The sequence below is a fragment of the Telmatherina bonti genome (assembly GCF_933228915.1).
Source record: "Telmatherina bonti genome assembly, chromosome: 5".
Lineage (NCBI taxonomy): Eukaryota > Metazoa > Chordata > Actinopteri > Atheriniformes > Telmatherinidae > Telmatherina > Telmatherina bonti.
In genome coordinates, this window is record NC_136623.1 from 33,334,069 (window position 1) to 33,357,647 (window position 23,579).

Genomic DNA, 23,579 nt, shown 5'->3' on the forward strand with positions numbered 1-23,579 from the left:
TATGGACAGACTGGAACCTACATGTTCAAAAAACTATCTAATTATGATTGTAGTTATTTTATTAGTAAATTTATTTTGAAAATTTTGAAAATCTTACATACTCCACCTTTAAGCTCCCATACAGAGACAGGCCAGCCTTCAAATTTCAAGGCTTACAGCAGCGTCCTGGTGCACCAGTAACAAGAGAGAATCCACATCACCTGGCCCTCGACAGAGACCTGTAAATAGCTTCAGTGTCCTTCCTTCTGCTGTCTGGCTTTGAGACAGAAAGAATAAGAAGTTTGAGCCATTTGTCTCCTTTCCACGAGGGGAAAAGTGATGAAACTTCAGACGTCCGCTTGTTTGACGTTACTACAGTGTCACAACTTTCCCTAAAGTCCACCATGACTTAAATTCAAGTTCAACCTGTGTCCTGGATCGGTGTTAAAGCGAGCTCTCCACCTGCTCTGCTTCTCACCATCACTTGTAACACGTATCCAGACATGTAGGATAGGATATGATTAACAGGCGAGACATTTTTAAATACAGTTGATTTTAGTTCTTTAGAAGCAAATCCATGCAGAGTGACACAGATCTTTACATTTGATTCATTTTTCCCGTTAAATAAAACAAGTCACTTTTAAGAATAGGCATACCTAATAAAAAAACAATTCTCTTACTCTGACATAACCTTTGATGCATTGACAGTGGACACCTGTTTAAAGACTGTTTTCTAGTATATTCATATCTGAGGATGGTGTATTTGCAGTTTTGCCACTTTAGTAGAGTCACTCAACACACTGCCACACACTGAAGAATAAACTAATATAGTATAAAATGTAATATAGGAATTAATAATTACTAACTTTACCTCAGTGATTAACAGGAAAAGAAAATTATACTAGCTATTTTTATAGAATATTTCTATTATATAAATTTGACAATATATTTTATAAATATTTCTATGGAATAGATTAAATAAATAAACAGTCAAATAATATTAAAGACAAAGAAAGCAGCTCTGTACTTGTCTGTAGAAATAAACTATTCTATGTGAATGTTTATGGCATTGTTTATGAATAATTCATGCATCACAGGGTTAATTCTTTACTTTGTTGCACAAATCTGATGCAGGATTGACAGTAAAGTTGTTAGTTTCTATTAATGCTATTGTCAGCCACACTTTGGCTGTAAATCTACAAATACTGTAATTACCTTGTTAAGCTTTAAAAAGGCTTAAATATTGATGTCTTTATGTTGCATACATGGATTCACCTTTACACCTCAGCAGCTTGTTCAGATCTGTCGTCCCACTTTTGCCCAAAATTTCCAGACATTAAAATTAGACAACCCAGTTAAACAACTGGGTTGTTATATTGAACAATTAAACAGACATTAGAATTTTAGCTTTTAGAAATGTAGCTTTTTATATTCACCTCACAAGCAAAGAAGTGGGCTGAAATGTTAATTTTGCTGCTGGATCTGTGAGGGACCCCCAGACAAGTTGCTGCTAGTTGCTTTCCAGATAACATCCACTCAGTGGACCGCTTGCTGCTCTGACACATTATATAGCTCTTTCACATCTGCATACTTCCAGGAAGGAACGAAGTGGAAAGAAAAGAGGGAGTAAAAGAAAAAAGAGACAGAGATGAGTGAGAGACATCTAAAAGGAGTTATGGCCTCTTGGCAAGTGTCTTAGTTTAGGTTAAGTGCATTTCCCCACAGTGCACCATGAGTGGGTCAAAGCATTAATGTTAGCATAAAAAGAAACCACTTGCAAAGATCAGGATACGTGTGAAAGCTGAATCTACTAAATAACACAACGTTATATTGAATTTTTAACAAACTATATTCACATCCTTATTTTATTGAAACTTTATTAACAGAAATGTGTAAATTGTTATGTTCACAACCATTAAAGCAAGCCTTTGTGAAGCTTTTTTTTTAAACAATTCTTTCCTCAAGATGGACGTCTTCGCTACTGGACAATATTCAGACTCCAAAAGGCACCAATCACTAAAAGGTTTTAACATAACTGGAGAATTTTTCTTCGCACTTCAGCTAATTTAAACTAATTTATGATCTCGTATTGTTAAAGGTTCGTGTTTTTAGAGTTGATTTGCTCCAAATAAACTTCACTTTGATCAATAAGCTGCAGGAAAAAGAAGCTCTTTTCTGTTGTGCAGAGACCAACTTGTTATTTTGCCTTTTAACATAAAACAAATGGGCGTAATGTTTTAATTTTATGTCTGATTATGAAAAATACTTGTACATTTTGTACATTTCAAAGAAATTTTTTTAAGGTTGATTAATGTGATACAGCCAATCACATGCAAAGCATCAAACAATCTGCATGCCTTAATCTCTTTCACTTGCCAACATCTTTCCTTCAAAAAGAGTTGAATAACTTGTGCAGTCTTTATTTGTGCTTTTTGTTGATGCCCCCTGCACCCTTTTATTTATTTATTTATTTTTAATATTCATATTGTTATATTAATTAACCACATGTATTTGCACTGTCAGTGTTTTCTTGTTCTAGAAACTTCACCTGCTTTTTCTCCTCCAGCTCTTCAGGCCATCAAGTTTGTCCTGATATCCACAGTGCCAAAATAATCTGAAGGGCATTTTTCAGAAAAACAACAGATACTACAATTAAAAAGCAATTTAAAAATGCACATAACCTTTTCCTCATTTTTTATCTACCTAAAACACACACATGAATTGTCACCTTGCTGGAAAGATAACTAGGAGAATGTTTAATGTGCAATGCTGAGTCCAAAGTCAAGTTGAGAAAACCTGCATGATGACATGCAGTTATGCACTTGATTCAAATTTAAATATAAGTGTTTGTCTGCTGTCTTTTTTTTTTTTTTTTTTTTTTTTTTTTTGAGAGCCGTACCTTTGCTTTTTCACCTTGAAGTAAATTTCCCACAAATCCAAAAATGTGTAGCATATATGTGTTTGGTATTTATTGTCAGTATGAAAAAAAAAAAAAAAACCTCTAAGGATCCTTGAAATCACACACCTTAGTGTGTGACTCTTTGCCCTCCATACTGTCCATCCTGTCAGCCATAATGTCCGTGCCCTGCTGGAGTCCCACTGAGTGCCTACCTGTTTCTCAACAACCTCTGTAGGAACCACGGAGCCATGGATAGACACGAGTATCACAGCAGGTCCCGCTCTGCAGACCAGCGGCCCACTATAGAGCGCCTTTCGTCCCGCTCGCGCTCTACTGAACGCCCCCACGACTCTTCGCTCATGAGGTCGATGCCATCTCTGCCATCTGGGAGGTCTGCACCCCCCTCACCTGCCATGACGAGGTGTGACCCAGACGGGAGAGGCTAACCACCTAACAGCAGACTGTAGTTTTAGCTGCACAGTCATTTCTTCCAACAATAGCTGAACTGGAGGAAGAAATAATTCATACATTAACTTGAGAAAACCAAAAGAATCTGCAAAAAATTACAAGAAGGATAAGAATAATGCCCATTTAATTTGTTATAATTGTTATTCAGCGTCTTAACAATGAATTTGCAGCACATGGGCCTGTTCATATGTTAGCCTAGCTAAAGTGGCTTCTTGCTAGCTAATTCATTTAGCTCAAAAACAAGCTGAGAACATGCCCACTGTCTGTAGGTTTGCTCTTTTTATGTTCTGACCACTGGTGTTCAGTCTACAGGCTAGCTAAACGGCTATTACGCTTTTTTTTTTTTTACCACCATAATGAGAATAAAATCAATTCAGAAAATTATTTCAGCCTCCAGAGCTGCTACTCTTCTGTTAGCTGATCGTGCAGCTAAAACCTCTCTAGAGTTAAGAAAATCTAATCAAACTCAGTCCCATGAGCTCCCACCCAGCCTGACTAACACACACACACACACGCATACACACTAAAGAAAAGAAAAAAAGAAACACACTCCATGTCACCCAGTACCCTGCTACCCTGCCTCACCTCACCTTTCCTCACCCCATTAAATGCTCCCTCACAAAAACCCCCTTCTCCACCCACCTCGCAACTTTCTGTTCATCCCTCCAAGCACCGCTGGATGTGCTCCGTTTTCTCCACAAGTCTCCCAGACACAACAATCCTGACACCGTGGATAGCTTGCTGACTGGGTTTAATCCTTTTTTATTTGGCTCAAACCACACTGCTCATACGTCTGTGTGAGTATAGCAGTGATGGGCCGACATTTTGCTTTGATTTCATCACTAACATCAACTGATGCTGTTTATTCCGTTTTGTTCTTCTATTTTATTTGTTTTATTTTAAGTTCAAGCCCTTCCGGGGACAGTCTGAACGCATGGTCGCACTGGTCTGCTCTTGCCGCATTGTACTCTTCTCTCCCTGCAGCTTGATGAGTCGACTGTACATGCGATTCACACCTGGCATCTTTTATTGCAGCTCAGTTCCCTGCAGTTGATGTAACCCTCCACCTCCATGCCATGTGCCAAATGTCATTGATTTATACAGTGATTTTATATTTGGAGATATAAATCACTTTGTGTAGTCTTCAGAGATCTCACATTTCCACTGATTATATATAATTACAGCAGATGCTAAATTTAAATTGTGGTTTGGATTATCTTGATAGTACATTGCGTTTTTTTTTTTGTTTTTTTTTTGGTGATTACAAAGATGTGTTTGAAGAAATGAAAGATGGTCCTTTAGTTGAACATTTCTGATGCACTGTGGTGTGAGTGCCTTGCATTCACCATCAGTGCTTTGTTTTACAATTCGCCTCATGCAATATATCCACTGCTTTTCTGTTATTTAGAGCACATCCTCGAAGTGGATCAGTCCAGACCAGCCCCACTAGTACACCCATGTCCAGTCGACGAGGGCGACAACTCCCACAGCTTCCACCCACAGGGAAGGACAGAAGTAAGTCACCTGGATGAATTCTTTTCATATTAAACAGATAAACTACATTTAACGCATACTGGTTGGTATTTTAAGATAAGGTTTTATGTGATGACTCAACTGTTTGGGTCTCTGGAAGCATTTTCGCTTTCTAGCAGCTGCTGAGTCTGTACACATGAGGGAGAAGGGAAAGATTATTATCTGCTGATGGAATTGTTTAGTACGCTTTAGATCCTATGTATGAGGATGGCTTTTAGTTTTAAAGCTTCACAAGTTTCTACTTTTGCTGTTCATCCATAACATTTCTGCTCGGTTCCTTTTCCATTTCTCTCTCAGAAGATGGAGACGAAGGAACAGAGCCTTGTGAAGGTCTGTACCTGAATGTGTGGGTTTAGTCTTTCAGACGAGGGAGCGCTGGTGGAGCTGTACCTCACTCTGAAGGCCAAAACCCTGTCTGCAATGGCAGGTGGCCGGGTTCAGCGGAGGCTAAACTTGATCATTGCTCCCTGAACCTGCCCTCTGTTGCAGTTGTGTTTAATGTGCTGTCGAGGTGCTCTGTGTCATCAGGCCATAAATCCCCGTGGTTCTGTACCATTGCCGTGTTCCAGTTAGCCTTCCTGTGTCTTTGCTTTGAGTTTTTACTCCAGATATTATTATTTGTCTGTGAATGACTGATTTATTTGAACTGTTTGGACTGCTGAGATACTTCGCCCAAATAATTTATTGCTCTCCTATCTGTGAGAGCTAATCAGACTTTGAATAATCACCGACACAGAAATGATTGCAAAGTGATGTGGAAGCTTGTTCCTCAGCACTCCTTTAGCAAATGTTTTGTGATGCTGTACAAACTTGTGCCATGCAATGTGATGAGTTAAGTTGTGTTTTTGCTTCAGAAGCTAAACGAGACAGACTGATGTAACCTTTGAGTCAATGTGAAGGAATGACGGAGGAAAAAGCTGCAGAGAGAAATGAGTGTGGGGGCTTGTGCAGTTTTGGAGGACTTGTCACACAGCTGTTTCATCACTGTCAAAGCTCATGAGGGCTTTCCCTGTTACCCAGTTCAGCCCCCAGCCAGCCCCACACTCTCACCTCTCTTCATCTTTTTCTCTTTGTCTTTTCACTCTGTCCCTCAGTCCCACCCTTCCTCTGTGCGGGTGCCACCTTTTGATCACTCTGAAGCCCTTTTTGAATCTTGTCTCTACTTTTATTCTTTCGTCCTCATTATTTCTCTCCTCCTGTCTCTTGCTTCTGTGTCTCTCCGGCGTACATTCTCTCTTCTTTCTTTCCTCTTGATTTCCCTTTCTCACTCTGCTGTATCTTCCGGGACAATAGCAGCATGTGGGTGGGGAAGGAATGGGTGGGTGGGCATTGATCTGACCTTGTGTTGTAGCGCTTCACACTGAACACTGTGGAACTCAACTTAGATAATGCAAATGTGTGTGAGAAGGTGAGTGTGTGTGCATTTAGCTGTGTATGACCTGGATCTACAAGAGTTTGCCTTGCTAGAGACAAAGAGGAAGTGAAATGTAGACAAACCCTGCTGACTTAGGTCTCCTATGTCAGCTATAATTCTCACTTTTAAAAAACTAACTGTGTTTATTCATTTCTCCATGTGGCAACCAATAAGAGGGGACTGGGGAGGAGGAGTGTGGGGCACCTGAAACTCACAACAGTCTTTCAGGTGTGTTTAAATTTCAGTAAAAGAAATGTTTATCCAGTTAATTGCAATATAAAAAAACAAGCCCTGGAGATGCGGAGATGTTTTCTGTTTTGGACGAGAGTATTGCAGAGTATATGTTGATGTACAGTACATTCATCCAGCAGCTTGAATGAACTGAGATACTGTTGGCAAATCAATGGAGTTCCCCACAGTTTCTACTTCCTACTGTCCCATCTGTTTACATGGCGCGCTGCTGTCCTTTGACACCGTGGGAGTATTACTCAACACAGTCATACACTGTAGTGTAAACTGAGCCAGTAGATTCATATGCAGTAGTCTTGTCCAAAAATGACCTGCGAGCCAATTACAGCCCACAGTTTTAAAATGCTCGCACCAGCATGATAAAGAGAATTAATCAGAATGCAGTTTCTTTCTTAACCATACAGTTTTATCACTTTAATATCAAATACACATCTGTTGTAAAGTGTCCAGAAATATATCATATATATATATATATATAATATATATAATCTGTGCTCCTCTGGCGACATTGTACTAGATATTAGTCTGTTTGTTGCAGTATGACTGTACTGTGTATTGACATAACGTGCAATACAGTTAACTAGGCGTTCAGAACATTTCTATGAAACAGTTTTTGCAAGCCGGTTGTCAACATTAGATAGTGTTGTGTTTGTGTTCTGATCTGTGATTGGACGTTTGTGTACAAGAACTTGCATTACGGCTGTCACATTAAAGTGACTTAAAGTAACTTAACTTGTCTCAACATTTCACAAGCCTTCATGTTTCTTTATAGTAGCAGCAGACAGTGAAGAAAAACCCCAAGGTCCACCAGTAAATGGGAGGAAAGGCAAGTCTGGAAGGAGTGATGGTGTGAATTTGCTGTGGAAGCCTCCGTGGTTCTGTTGTGACTTTAACTAGCAGCTGTGGTTCTGCGATGCTTAGCTGCTCGGACTGAGTTTGATCTTATTTCATGTAGCACACGCTAAAAGTTTTTCATTTTAATCTTACTTTTTCCCACATTTCATCTCATAGATAGACTGAACAAAGTTGGTCTTATCTAAATACTACAGACTGATCAGATTAAAGATCTGTATGTAGCTACAGCTGATGATCATGCATGCAGACTGCTGTGGTTGAGATTTCTGCTGCTCTGTCTTTCCCTACCTCCAACAAGGCCTCAACGCCCTCATCTACCCTTTACTTTAAGACTAATTAATTCTGCCCAGCTCTACCTCATGAAGACAGAGCTCTCCATTTCCATTGTGAAATTGCCAATCATTTCAATTAGACATGGATTATTGAACACATACACACACACACACAGACACACACATAGTTCAAGCACTCCTTTAAGCTTGGCAGTTTCTTTTGTACTTGTGTCATTTTTAGGGCATTTCAGTGCAAAATTATACTAGTTATAATATGACAGTGATTTTCTATGGCAACAGTGAATAGATATATTAATATGAAAGTATTATATGAATTTTTTGTCATTATTCTGTGCTGCAGATGTACTGTAATGCATAATCTGGGTTTTTTTTTAATTTTTTATACAGTCTGAGTGACTGTTACTGCTTTTGGCCAGCAGATGGAGCAAAGTTCACAATCTTTGAAGAGGAGCTATCCTTGTTTGGGATACTTAAATGGCAAACGGTTCTTTCCATTTCTTTTTCTCTATACTGTTGTAAGAAACAGTTTACAATGATAGCAATAATGTTTTTTACTGAATAAAAAGTCTCCTTTTCTAAAGAAAAAAAATAGAAAAATAAAAAAGCTGTAAAATTGTTCTGGATATTTGATCCTATATATACCAAAAAGTCATCACTCATCGTCACTCAAAGTGTCCAAACCAGTGAGTGACTATATGTGTATGTAAGTATATATATATATATATATATGTATGTGTTTTCCACTATAGAGGTGACTTGGGAGGACCAGCAACGAGGGCTAAATGGCTCTCTGTCTGATGGAGGGTCACAGCCTCATCCCTCCCTCACAGACACAGGTTGGTTGGTTGGTTGGTTGGTTGCTTTACTGTAAGCAGCGTACTCAGTCATATGAGTCCATGAGCAGTAAATAACCCATTCAGCCTGTTCAGACAGAGAATGGGGAGAACCGACAGCAGCAGGGATGTACACGCATCACGCTGTTATTTAGTGTTGATCTAAAACCAGAACAAAACTTAAACTATAACAGTAAAATAAAATAGCTGTGCAGAAAACATGTAATGGTTGATGTTACTGTAAAACTGTAAGAAGTCTGTTAATTTCATTACAGAAACTGAGAGTAAACTGAGATGTTCTTCTGAGAGGCGCAATGCGAGGCACAATGCTTGTATTTACAATACCAGCTGGTTATGAAAAGCAAGAAGCTGTTTGACTTTAGCTGCTTCTGGTTGTTCATCTCTTCCTTTCAACTCAAAAATCAGGGTTTAGAATATTCTTCTAAAGGTGACAAAATCAAGAATAAATCTTTAATTTAGCACTCCCTAGTCTGGTCTCAGTGTTCCCAATCAAACCTGTGCACTGGTCTGATCCCAACTGGAACAGACCAGTGTTGGCAAAACAGGTGGAAACCACATCGGAAGGCCTGTTTCATTAAACACAGCAAATTGCAGATAAACCCAGAGAACATCCTGGTGCTGATGTGAAGCAGAAAATGAAAAACATGGAAATGAAATCATTAAGAGACAACTTTCCATAATGATGCTTCTCCTGAGATCAGAGCTTGCCATTGGGACTTACTGCTCATGTACTTGTATAGAAATAAGCAAAACAAAGCACAGAAGGATTTTTAAGTTTCTTTGATCAAGGTTTGTGTGGATTTATTGGGTGGATTATCGAAACTAGATGTCCTAAGTCATTCTGACGTGAAATATGCATGCTGTTGATCTGGTTTTTCTGTTTTTCTGTGGGGTGGGACAGTTTCCTCCTCGGTGTGAGTTTGTTGTGCAGCTAAGAGCTGATGTTTTTGTGGGTTCTTACAAAGGTAATTTAGTTTGGTTTGTGTAATATGTACAGCTCCACGCAGACACCCCTCATTTTCTCTCATCATGCAACAAGAACATTGTTCTTTACTTAATTGTCTATATTGTGTCTAAACAACGCCATCCATGATTTATTGCTCAGCTGAGAGAAGTCTAAAAAATCAATGAGGGGTGGCTGAACACTATGTAAAGTGTGTGTGTGTGTGTGTGTGTTTGGTTTATTTCTTTTTATCTGCCTTTTTACAGTGTTATATAGTTACACAGAGAACAACTTTAATGAAGTGAAGTCTATTGAGAAGCAGTCCTCATCGTCTCGCCTTGAGGTGACCTGTTTGCTGTTTTAGCTAAATGTGTTTCTATGGAAACACATCTTCTCTCTCAGTCAGTTTAAGCCTCATTTATGTTTACTTGCAGCAACGCCTGCTGATGTGGTATGTGATGTTATTTATGGTTGCACTTGATCTCAGACAAACAACATCATGATATCACACTGAAGAAAACCAGAGAAAAAAGTCATTTATGTTTCTGCAACTGGTCTTCTGATGAGCAGCTTTACTGGTTTTAAGGCACAATAATTTGTCAACACCTATGCAATACACCATCTTTGTTTCGTCCACCAGTAAACATATTTATCTGTTGAGCTCAATCTGTCTACATATGTGCTTGTATTACAACAGTTAAAGTGGAACTATTCTGTGCATTTCAGGCTAATTTATTTTTATTTCTGAGCCCAGAATGGCTGGGATTGATCGAGTTATTGTCACAAATCGCTTTATTTACTTCAGACCGACCCTCTCTGTAGGCTGTCAGATCAGCCTGTGGGCAAAACGAGTGGATTGAGACTCTTCCGCATTAAGCCCCGCCTCCCGCCACTGCACTACATCGGGAACGCGCACCGCACCTGCTTTCACCGTCATTGTAACATCTCATAAACAGAAGGATTAGGCTAATATGAACTCAATAAAAAACCAAAATACGATGTCAACACATAGCATGCAGCCCTACATGTTGGAACCTGAATCAGACCCTGAAAACAAAGTGGAAAACAGCAACCCACAGCAACGAATGCAGCAGGATGTCTCTCTTTGGTAAACTCACCAGCCATCGTTGGAAATAACTTTATCCCACGTTTTCCACCCGCCTGATGTATTTGTACATGCCCTTGTTAACCAGTAGAAGGTAACCAATCGCCGAACCTTATCCCCCGGGACGTCGCAAGGATTTCCAAGTAGAAAAAACTCTCTAAAACTAAGCGTTTTTCGTCGCCATGGAAACCGAACGGAGAGCGTGCTGGAACTCAAACTCAAACTCAAACATGCGTTTAGGTGATAAAAAACAGTGCCATTCACATGTCTGATGAGGATTCAACACTGTAACACTGTAGAAAGCTCAGAAAACTTGAAATACCATAATAGCACCCTTTTAACCAGTAATACAACATTTTTACTGCAGACATTTTAACTTGTCACAGTATAAAAAAAACAACAAAAATTTGTCTAATAAATGGTAAAGTTCTTTTTCGTGGCCAGTAAATCCTGATAAAGATCCAGCATACGATAACAGCAGTAGGTTGCATTCATCATTAATGCACTCGTGCATTTCCCACCATATGTCGAAAGGTTTGCTCTGAAAAGTGTCTACCCTGCAGGGATTCGGACTATTAAACATATGCTTCATATCTGTGTGTAGTTCACTGCTTTCTCATACTGCATATTTGCTCTACACAGTTACAGATATAATTAAATTAATTTCATGGACACATTTTTATCCAAAAGGATTTACGATGGATTAAAAAAAATAATTATTCTGTCTAGTTTTTACATGTAGACGTGGTCCAAGGAGAACCTGTACAGTCAAGGGACAAACGAAGAATTTGCACGATGCTACCTCATCATGCAAATTCTTCCATCTACTGAAAAAGAACAGCTCAGTATTTTATTTTATTTTATTTTATTATGTTACTTTTAGCTTTATGAATTTGTATGCTGCAAAGTGAAAAATGAATTTATTTATCTGTTTATTTTTTTACCATTAACATAGAGGGACTATTTTATATTAATATCATATTTAGACTTGGTTTCCAAAATGAACCATTTTTTGACTGTAGTTTGCATTTGTCACATCTTGGCATTAGTTATTGCATGGAAGTTTATCATATCCCCAGTGGAACCAATATCTCTTTTTATTTTTATTAAACATCTATTATCCTCTCAGATTATTACCAATTAATCACCAACTTACTGGTTTGTTTGGAGAACCTGTAGCTGCTGTGACGCTGTCATTCAGTACATGTCTTCCATTTCCATTTTTAAATGTCACTCTTTTATCCGGATGACCTTCTTGATGCAGTTGAAGTAAGGAGCAGAATATCGCCGGCTCTCTTGATTATCATTTGACTCTGTAATGAAGTGATGTTCGCTTCTGCAGAGAGATGAAAGCCGCTGATTCAGATGTCGCTCATTGTCTTTTTATTCATGTGACACTTCATTAGTCACCCTAATTCAGTATTAATTGACCAAATGCAAATTTGGTAAAAGGTGGTATTGAAGTGAACCCTGATGGGAGTTCTCTCCCAGTTGATACTGTTGGTTTGTCAAGTTCAGAGTGCAGTTTGGAGCATTGTAAAGAGCTAGTATGAGCGCTCCTATGAAAATAGCTGGCTGCTCACCATGCACAAGCTGAAAACAGATGAAATGAAATGAAAAGTTCATTTGTAGAGCTGAAGAGTCACAGTGTTTTGGGGTGTCAGCAGGTAAACATGTATATAAATATAATATGAAGGTGTCAGAAGCAATAGATACACCTTAAATCAACAAACCAATCTTGTTGTTGCTTTCTGATAGTTGACCTCTGCCAGTGTTTGTCCTTGTTTATCTTAATGCACAGTATTGTTTTCTACCACGAGGTGTATTTTTGCATATTTCCCTTCATGTGGTGAAACGCTGTGAGGCAGTCGGCCCTCTCTTTTGTGCCCTCGCTGCTCTGTGCTTTCAGTCTGTGTTGGTTTTTTTTATTTTTCCTTTCCTTTATGTTATTTTCCAGGCTGTCTTTCCACAGTTGCCCCATGCAGAAGTGATCTCCACTTCTTCCTTTACCCCCTTCTCCTCTCTCCCTCTCTCCTCACCTGCCTTCAGCAAGAACTGAAGTTTCCCAGTGGTTCGGTGCATTAACATCTCTTTCCTCTTTCAGCACTTTTTCCGTTAAAGCACAGAAACACCCCCCCTCCCCCCTCTCCAGTTTCTAATAACCAAACTGTTGGCTTCCACCCTAGCCTCTCCCGGCCTCGCATCCTCTTGCTCTTCTTTGACTCCTCACTGTGCCCATGGTGAAGTTTGTGTGTTCCAGGTGTACTCTTTGATTTTGTTTGTGTGTTTTGTGCTTGTTGTTTTGTCATTGTTGTGTCGCATTGTTGTTGTGTTGTGTCCCCACTCCCTTTCATCCACTTCCTCCCCACTCTAACCCTCCAAACCTGACATATTCAACGATGGCGTCACCCTCCTCCATCCTCCTTCTCCCACTCGATAACCCCCTCCTCCTCCCTGACCCTTTGTGCATCCTCTCACATCCATGTTCCTCTCCTTTGTCTGTGTCTGTCCATTTTGTGATGTGAACCCAGAAGACACGGACTCACCAAGTTGGACGAACTCAGGTCTGTCCCTTCTTCTTCTTCTTCTTTTTCCATTTCTGACTCAGCCTCTTTTCTTCTTCTACTTTTGTTCTTTCTGTACGTCTTTCAGCCTTGCTTTCCCCCCACCTGCCTCCCCTCATCTCAGCCCTTTTCTCCCGCTTTGCTTGCTTTCATTTTGTGGTGCTTCTTGCTCTATTAAATGTTCTCTAGATGATGCTTCCAGCTTCTATTTCATGTCTACATTTTTATTTCTGCTGTGGACAGACTGAGTGGGCTTACCGTTCACAAGCATGATTGCAGTTTTGTTAGTTTGGTTTCTTTGGAGCGGTTGTTGTCCTGGAACACTGTCCTAAGTCACACCTAGAAAGAAAACTTGATGTGGGTTTAAAACATTTCTTCTTTGTAGTATTCTCCTCATGGATGTAGATCTGCCAAATATCCCTACCATATTTTTGTGTTAATACAAAGAGATGTGTGTTGTACTTACAGTTGTGCTCGTATGTATTCATCCCCTTTCATTAAAGAAAAGGCTGAATTTACAGCAGTCACTCAAATAACTGGAGACTGAAAAAAGGAACAATAACTAAACATTTGCAAAAATATAATTTAGTAATATAAGACACTGTATTTTCATTTAATTGAGTTTAAGAAAGAAAAAAAAAAAAAACCAAATTGGTCCTGGACAAATTAGAGCACTTTTCTGTTGAACAGTGGGACAAAATACCTGTCAACAGGTGCAGAAGTCTGACTGAGAGGAACAGAAAACACCTGACTGGAGCGGAAACATTAAAGGATTGTTCAACTAAATATTACTTTATGAGTGATTTAATATGTAATAAATTGTCTTATTTGTTTGCTTTTTAAAAAAAATATTTCTATTGAACCAGAATTAGAAAATAATGTAATGATTTTCATAAGATTTTTATTTATTATTACTTTAGTCAATTTCAGCTTATTTTACAGGCAGCTGTTTTTTTCCTTCTTTAATGAAAGGGTATGAATAAATATGAGCACAACTGTATGCAGCATCTTATCTGCTCTCTCAGTTTAGAGAATCAGATCAAGAACACATTTTTACAAACTAAACTAAAAAAAAAAAAAAAAATTGTGTTTTAAGTATAAAATTGTGGAGTTTTACACCACTTCTGCAGTCAGGTGCTGCTTACTTTGACACAACTCTTTACGGTCACTAAAAAAAGACACATCTTTACGCAACAGAGAGCTCAACATGAGAGACTGCCACCAAAGCGGCAGCGTTTCAAAAGGAAATTTAATGTAACTAAAAATAATAAAGAAGATGGGAGCCTCAGCCAAAAGAAAGAAAAGAGAGAAGCAAACCAGCCACCCAGTTAGCAAAAAAAAATACCCCAAAAAAACGGGGACAATTGGTGGCTCCCAACTCAAAAGGCACTAGGAAAGAAATAAAGCTGCAGGGAAACAGTCAGTGGTTGTGGCTGCAAGGAAAACGTCCCTCAGGCTTTACATAGAGCAGGTTGGCCAATCACGTCTGAAAGACAAAAACAAAGACCGAAAAATTACACAGAGCTTACATATGTATGTAGCATGTAACACTGCACATCGGTGTAGTTCTGTCCCAAAATGGTTCGGCTCTCAGCTGTGTGGTAAAGGTGCTGCAGTGTACAGATCTGATGTTCACTCAGTCTGCTGTGAAACTGTTGACATTAGACGTGGTTTTAATGGAGAAAAATGTGTCCTCCTGGTTGATTGTAAGTAGGGTTTAATTTTAACTCACCTGTTAGGGAACCATCTGATTCTCCAAACTGAAAGCGCTCTGATTGCTCCCTGCTGTAGGACGGATACTGGTTCCTTAGCATATTATAAAAAACCAAATGTCTCTTTACATTATAACTGGCTGTAGTGGAAAAAGAAAGACTATCATTTTTCATTGTTTTACTTCAATTTGCTTTGACATGAAGCACATTCAGGTGACACAGACAGTATTCCACATAGAGCAGCTACATACTTTGTTAAGGCAGAACCAGTCAAATTATTCTTTGTCCATCTTTATGCTAACTGTTATATTTGGACTCCAGCTTCATTGCTGTTGTAAACAAATGAGAAATAATCTTTTATTTAGATTTACTCTTTGTTCTGGCGATTCAGATCTCTAACTGGACCTTTATGTATTAAAAATCTGCCAAAATTTTTCAGTATTCCAGCTGCTGTTACTGTAAATAGTTTGTTAAATCACAGTAAAACTAAAATGTGAAACTTCAACCTCACAGGAATTGTAATGAGAAAATCAACATAACAAACACTGTAGTTACTGAGCGCAGCTTCATGGAAAGTGCAGCATAGTTGCAGTTAAAATTATTTCTCTTTAACTACAATATAACAGGCAGTATAGTGAATAAGTCTTTAGAATATGCAGAACATTGAAAATTACATTTTGTGGGCACAGAGATGTTACTGTAGGCAACATACTTAACTAAAAGAGACCATTTTAAAATGTAATCCAGCTTGTATGCGTGTATGTGTTTGTATGTTAAAGCGCAGGCAAACTGTATTTGTGCATGCTATATGTTTGTGTGTATTCACCTTTGCTAAATCATTGCTGTCGTGACACGAAAGTAGAGACGTGGAGCAACGTTGGGAGAATGAGGGTGTCATCATTCTCATTTGGTGGCAAACTAAACATGAATTTGTAGTGTTTCCAATTTTAAAAAGGAGAAAAAAACATTTAGATGTTCAATCAGAAAGTATCTGTGTTTTTTGTGAAGAAATATTGTCATTATATCCTGTATATTATGCATAGTCCCTGTGCATTATGGATAATGGAATCATCTTATTGTTATGAGAAAATGAACTTTAACAAAAAGCTACAACCGGAGTTGATGAGGTGATAGAATTAATAAAATGGATGATGTAATGTTTTTAAAGTATTTTAGCCTCAGCTAACTTGTGTTTTTTTGCTAACTGTATTTTTTTCAGATGTTAGTTGTTGAACTATTGGCTTTCATCTAGAACTTTACACAAAATGTATTTTTAGCATCAGCGTTGTGCAGATATGTGAGTAATTGTCTTAATAATTAGAGCTGTTTGTTTATGGATCAGTAGGTTGGATCATTCATTTGACATTAGTGACTAAATGAAAAAAAAGCAACAAGCTAAATGAGCCTGAAATGTGGATTTATAGCCACAAAGGAAGCAGGTTAGCATGTCGTGTTGCTTTCTTTTATCCGTTTGTGTGTTTTCTTTTGTTAACACAGCCAGCCATTCAGCTTTTTCCCATTAGATCTGTCCTTGTCATGACTCATGGTTCATGGCTGAGCTTGTCTCTCACCATAACAGAATGCCCCTTTCATCTGTTTCTCCTCACAACACCGGTTCCCGCCTGATTGTGGTCTGTCTCTGTGCTCAGGTATGGACATGGAGGAGAGGACCAGACAGATGAAATTAAAGATGAACAAGAACAAGCAGGGAGCCAGTTCTGACTCCAGACTGGAGCAGGACTACCACAAGGTAAAAAAAAATCCCTGGATTTATGCTTTAAACATACCTGCAGTAAACTGTTTGCATGGTTGCACTACAGTAAAAAAAAGTCACACAATACATCGTCTGTTGCATTCAAACATATAGTCATGAATATAGAAATCTTATACCACGCATGTGCACACTGATAGTGTTCATATACACTGACATAATCACACAGACACTTTAATGCCCCATTTTAATAGGATGCATAAAGTAGATAAAAATTGTGCTGAAGGAAGTTTGCAGGTGGATTTATGAAACTGCACTGATATGCAAACATTTGTTTTAATCATGACCAAAGCTAGAAATATTTAAGATCCTTTTTACTTTTTTTCTTTGCTTATAGAAGACTGCTTATTGTGTAAACAACGAACCCCTCCCTGAAGACTTAGCTCATTAGTTTTACTATATATACACATATATAAATATGCTAGGAAAGACATTAGCTTAGACAGTGAACTGTCAGCTTTGTGCATCTACTGTTATTGTGCATACAAGCGCTTATGATAGAACATATGATAAAACACATGAACATGATAGAACGCAGCTCCTGTTTAAACAATAAAGTAAACTTGAAGACTGATGCATCAAATGTGAATGAAATTCTGAAAACAAAGAAATGCTGTCCACACATGTTAATTCAGTCGCTGCAAAGAGAGTCCTGGGAAAAGAGGGACTTGTCCATGTTCATGTGTAAGATTAATTAAAAGAAATTATAGGATGTTCTTTGCAGACTTCAAATATTGCAAAACAAAGTAATTCTGCACTTAAAGGTGGAGTATGTAAGATTTTCCATATTTTCAAAATAAATGAACTGAAAAAATAACTACAATCATAATTAAATAGTTTTTTAAACGTGTAGGTTCCAGTCTGTCCATATTTAGTGCATTATTAATTTACAAGTTTAATTAATGACAAATGACAAAAAGCACTTTTTTTTTACTGGTAGGCAAACATTTAAGAAGGGTCTTTGTCATTAATTAAACTTGTAATTTATTAACGCATCAAATATGAACAGACTGGAACCTACATGTTTAAAAAACTGTCTCATTACCATTGTTGTTATTCTTTTAGTTATTTTATTCTGAAAATATTGAAACTCTTACATACTCTACCTTTAAAGATGTAAAGGAAACATGGAGGCATTGCTGTAATGCCAGGTTGTATAAATAAAAAAAAAAATAGAAACTTTTACAAAATGCTATTCAGAATCTTAGTTTTTGTTCTATTCCTACTAATTTGTACGAGAACGTGGAGAGGTGTCTGGTTTTTGTTTGATCTTATGTTGCCGTAAATAGCTCACAGCTGACTGGCCGACTAGTCATCTACAGGCATGTTTATAAAAAACAAGCATGTATTTCTCGGCACTTGAGGACAATGCCAGTAAAAATGCAGATGATGTTCCGGCAGAATTTATGGAGGGAACAACAAGCAAATATGACTAAAGCAAGAACAAAGCATGACAGACTCTGAAGGATTTTGGTGCATATCGCAACTCCTTGCTGGAGATTCCAGAGTGTCTTTGAAGAATTACTTAATTTGGTAATCAATATTATGTTCCAATAATTGCATTTTCTGGCATTTTCAATGAATTTTTACAAGTGACAAATCTCTTCTGTCTCACTAGCAGCTGTAAGTTGCTGTTTTTATCATGATATATAGATTGTAATAGAAAATGTTCTCAAATAAAGTCACAATCCAGTTAAATTTAGGATCAACAATATTGATATACAACAATATTGAACAAAAAAAAAACAATATAACAACAATTACTGACTTGATACGGTCATTTCCATTCTTATCAAAATCACAGAAAGAAGCATTCAAATGAATTAATTTAAATAAAACAACAACTCAAAACATAGCCATCTTAAAATTAAAATTGTATTTGACAATTGTTTATTCTATAAATGTTTGCATGGATCGATATATTTGGTTTATTGACCATACTGTAGTGTCCTGCAGGACTTTTAGAAGGCAAGATGAAGCTTTTTTAATTAACCACACTGAATAACCGGTAAAAACCACCAAAACAGGTCCAAACAATCAAAACTAACCCATCTAAGACTAAAAAAACAATCTGAGAAAAAACAAACACAGGGATTAAAGATAAAATTTCACGTACTTGAAAGAAAAACTTAATTTTCTCATCGTCATAGGAGTGAACTGAACCCTAAAACTACTCCTTTTAATTAAAAGGAATGTGACAGTTGAGTGTTTGCAGCGTTAAGTATTTGCTACTGTGTTCTGGAGAGGTCCTGGACACATTCAGAGAACTGAGCCTGAGGTCTCGCTGCAGTCTGGGCTAAGATGTTACGAGACAAAAGCTCCCTGTCTGCTTTCCTTTTAAGTCAGTGCTATGCAAACTATTGCAACAGGAGAAGCCAGTGTGTCTCAGTGAATCTATAAAAAGCCGATTAGATTGTCCTACTCTGTTGAACATTATCCTTCCTTCAAGTCCAATTGACAAAACAAATGTTCTCATTTTTATTAAACTAGAGAAGTGAGTGAATTCTCTTGAACTGTATAAAACAAAGTGCTTACTGTTCTGCTCAGCCAGGTTCTTATACAATAAACATTTGGCTGAAAAATACACACAGGATGTTTTAAACACAACTAGATTCCTCCAGCAGGTATCGTTACTCTGTTTTGATGTTTTTTTTTACTCAATGGGACTGTCTGTCTTCCTGTGTATTTATTTAGTTTTATCAGGGAACAGAAGATATATCACAATGTAGCAATAATCTATTAGAAATATATTTAGAAACAAAACTTCATGAAGCAAAACCAAAAATGCTGACAAGTTTCCCCATTTTACATCCATCCGGTGTACAGGAATGATATTGAATGTGTAGTTGGTTTAAATAGACTTATTTTCTACCATCTACCTGGGAATGACTGACTAAACTATCCAAATGGCCATTTTACAGAGAAACCGCTCTACAGCACCAAAATGAAACTCCTGATATGCTTTTGTTCACGCTTAACGCTTGTTCACGCTTGCCAGAAGAGGGGAAGTAGTGCATTGGAATCAGATTCTTGAAAGCTGCTCCAACATCCTGCATGATACCTTTTGCCATGTTGGCTTTCGTTTACTTACAGATGGCGGATTCAGTTATTTGGCTGCACATGCTGGCTCAGAGGTGCAGCAGCAGTTCTGTGACCCGGTCCCATCAGGAAACAGAGAAACTACAGCACGGCCCTTAAATTATTTATCTGAAGATTGTGTTTTATTTATGCTCAGCTTAAGTTTAGAACACGCGAAAAAGCCATGAACCGATTGGTTTGGTGCTCCTGTGTCATACGCCACTACACCACTGTGTCACATTTCTGTTGGTAATGTTTTACTGAGAACATTGTGTATTTCACTAATAAATTGTGAATTGGTGAAATTTTCAATGGATTGAAGGTACAAAATGTAAATAATTGCTTTGAAATACTTTCATATGGCAAATCTGGTGTGTTGTGGAAACTTGTGGAAACTATTCTGCTTCCTGGTCATAACACACATTATACGCCTTCAGCAGCAGAACTTGTGTTGATAGTGAACATTAGTTTATAAAAATGGAAGTTTGCATTACGCCTGCTACATCCTCCACGGGAAGCAAGAACTTTTTTCTTGTTTTTAAGATGGCTTTGTCACACCCCGAGAGGAAAATGACACCTTTTTGTTCTCACGGACTTATTAAAGACAGTTCCCGACACATCAGGCTGGAAGAACTTTAATATGGTGAGGCTCTGAGATGTATCGTGTGATTGGTTGGACATTTGAGGAGGGTGTGGTTAACGCAATACAGGATGAAGGAGAAAATTGCCGCTTCCACATTTTTGCTGACGCAGGTAAAACGGATTGTTTTCATAAAACAGCTGATCGAGGTGGTGAAAAAGTACAGCTATGTCTGTGTATTAAAAAACACAGACTTAGCCGCGTAAAAAGTCTGCCGTGCCACGGACAAAGTTTCTTGTTAAATATAAAATTACAGGTTCATTGCACTGCAAAAACTCAGCCTTAAAAAACAAGGAAAAAAAAAACAAAAATCAGGTAAATGTTGCTTAAAATAAGATAAATTGTCTTGGCTTGTCAAGACTTCCCAAAACAAGTAAAATTACTCTTAAAACAAAAGGAATTCTCTGGCATAAAAACTAAGAATTATCTTACTTTTTAAAAAAGCATATGTGTACTAAATTTCAGATTTTTAATCTTACTTAGATGTCAGTTTTTGCAGTGACATACAAGCAGACATCACCGCCTGCGGTGATCCCCGTTGCAGATGAAGCTTCTGGTGGAGGACAAATGTACCAGACTTGTTCTTGTGGCCTCGAAAGCAAGAACAAAGTTTTCGCCTCTCGTGGAGAACGTAACAAGCTGCAGTCTGTCCTTTCGCATGAATAACCGTCAGCATTTCCAGAGAACATGGACTAAGGGTTCTTGTTCCTATTGAATGTGTATTTGCGGAGGGGTCGCCCTCAGATGTTAAATGTCTTTTTCTTTGTTTCGTTCCTCTCTGCAGCGATCAGGCAGAGATCCACGGGGCTCTGACAATTTGTCAGCCAAGTCATCGGACAGTGATGTAAGCGACATGTCTGCTGTATCGAGAAACAGTAGCGCCTCTTGGTTCAGCAGCACGAGCTACATTTCTGTCCAGTCAGAAAGGCCGCAAGGAAACCGCAAGATCCGGTAGGCCCATGTCCACACCAGTGGGCGCTGTTGCTTTTTGTTGCTTGTTGATCTTCATCCAGCTGTTATCAGGAATGGACGATTCCTCCTCAGTGTGAACTTGTTTCGCACCACCATGTCCGGACATTTTCATCGCTGAAACAGTTTGTACCTGGTTGAACTTGAAGAGGAAAATGCAGCCGGTAGCGCTGGGTGTCATTTTCTCTCTGCAGTGAGTTCAGGTTTGGCTCTGCTTTAGAAAACCTGGAACCAAACGGCTGAACTCTGCTTTTTCACGCTGCGGTGAAGTTTGTCCATTTCTGATGACACATGTTAAAACATTGGACATCTCTAAGGCATCTCTTTGGGTGTCAGCTGCATGGTGCTTCGCTCTTAATGTTGATGTCTTCTGTTCATTTCTTGGCTGCAGTGCGTCTCTGTGTCTGTCTCTTTTTTCTGTTGTTGACATTGTTCATGCTTTGTTTGTTTTTTTTCTTTCTGCTTTGCATGTGCGTCTCTCTTTGCTTCTGTCTCCGTCTTCAGCCAGTTGCAATCAAGAAGCCAGTCTCGGGAGGGGGAGGAGCAGTTAGGAGAGGTGCAGGAAAAGGAGGAGGCGGGAGAGAAGGGGAGAAGGGAGAGTAAAGAAGGGAGATTTCAGGGTGAAAGCAAGGAGTCAGGGGGGAAGGCAGACAGAGACCAGCAGCATCAGGAAGATTTGGTGGAGAAAGAAGAGGATTTACACCAGAGGAGTATCTCAGAGACTGACCTCAGGTAACGCGTGTGCTGCAACCTTTAACTGTAGCCCAACAACCACAAGAAAACTACTAACAACGTTACGGACCTGTAGCTCCCAGTAGTCCTTGTGCAATCCTGCAACCACCTGCAGTAACCTCCTCTACCCTCCAACCTTTATAATGTCTTATATGTGGCTTCTTTACTGATACTAGAGTAGCATTTATGTGTAATCCTCCGAGCAAGCACACAACAGTTGGTAACATATGCAGCCTTCACACATTAGCAGAGGTGAATAATCCAGTTACCATACAGTAAAAGTCCTGTCTGGCAGCTGCTCCAACCAGTCACTAAACCAGCTGAATGAAAGGGAGATGAGCCTGTTAGTAAAAACACCTGTTCTAAATGCAGGTAGATCCAAAAACATGACAGGACTTCTACTTTATTTTACTTCTACTTCTACTTTACACACCTCTGCACATTGGTAGGATAGAAAGTGAACATAAAAACTCTGCAAGTGATGACTTGAAGAGGCCAGAATCCTCTCACCTTCCACCACAGTGGTGTTGGATCCTGTAACATCAATACTGGTTGTAGTTGGTATCAGTAAAGCCTTAGTGATGCTGAAGATGGTCAGAGGTAAAACCAATCTTTTTCAACCATTGATTGATTGATCACTGGCACAGGGGTACGTAGGGTAAATAAAAACATGATATATTTGTGATTGATTCCTGTAATTTTTCACACACACACGACTGAGTGCATGAATGGATGTCTTTACTTTTTAAATGAATCATGCAGGTTTAGGTTGAAACACGTCAAGACTAGATATATATGACTATATATATAACATGGCACCATTTCACTGTGCCCACAAGAGATTATAGTTTCCTTTCTGATGAGCTTTGGAATAGCAGATCTAAAAAGTGTGTCAGGAAGAAATTGATTTAGAATCCCAGAGCAGGATAAAAGCTTAGCTCGCACCCCTAATAAGACGGCCTCACTATCAAATCACATTCACAGCAGGATTCCAGTTAGTACCTCTTACCAACATTACAATTTGTCCTTGGTCTTAAGAAAAAAACACTTCAGGATAAAAGCCTTATACTCTTATGTGCATCTAACACTTCACTAGCGTGTACCGTCAGCATGATTGAGAAAACACATTATACCTGTGTGGAGCCTGAAAGCACACGAGAATATCGTGCTTACACACTTCTTACACACCGCATTCAGTTAGAAAGATTAGGAGATTGTGGGACGGTGTCATGGTGTCTGCTGGGATTGCTCTGAGGCTGCAAACTGTGTTGCTTTACTGATTGTGCTGCTCAATGTTGGAATGTTGCATCAATATTTTGTCTTCCAGTCTGTCTTGTTTACTTTTTGTTCGAGTCCTGCTGAGTTCCTCTGCACCTTGTCAAACCAAACCTCCATTCCTTCCAGTTTTTCCCTCATCATGCCAAAAACACTTCACTTTCTTTATGTGTCGCAACACATCCCTCATTTCTGCACTTGCTAGCGATTAAATCACTTTCAGTAAAGCCACTATGGTATCCATAC

At 38.6% G+C, this 23,579-nt stretch overlaps 1 protein-coding gene across 8 annotated transcripts in view; it reads left to right on the plus strand.

Moving 5' to 3' along the window:
- Window positions 1-23,579, plus strand: part of rims2a (regulating synaptic membrane exocytosis 2a) — a gene marked incomplete at its 5' end in the record, with an annotated part of 160,154 nt that overhangs the window by 110,025 nt on the left and 26,550 nt on the right. For 3 of the 8 annotated variants that reach the window (XM_079240336.1, XM_079240334.1, XM_079240335.1), the window contains 5 exons: window positions 3,114-3,299; window positions 4,755-4,861; window positions 13,124-13,156; window positions 16,518-16,618; window positions 21,142-21,308. In XM_079240336.1, coding sequence (XP_079096462.1) covers window positions 3,114-3,299; window positions 4,755-4,861; window positions 13,124-13,156; window positions 16,518-16,618; window positions 21,142-21,308 — 594 coding nt within the window. Of the gene's footprint in view, window positions 1-3,113; window positions 3,300-4,754; window positions 4,862-5,176; window positions 5,210-13,123; window positions 13,157-16,517; window positions 16,619-21,141; window positions 21,309-21,830; window positions 22,059-23,579 lie in introns of all 8 variants that reach the window. The other 5 variants (XM_079240339.1, XM_079240338.1, XM_079240332.1 and 2 more) reach the window with 4 other exon arrangements.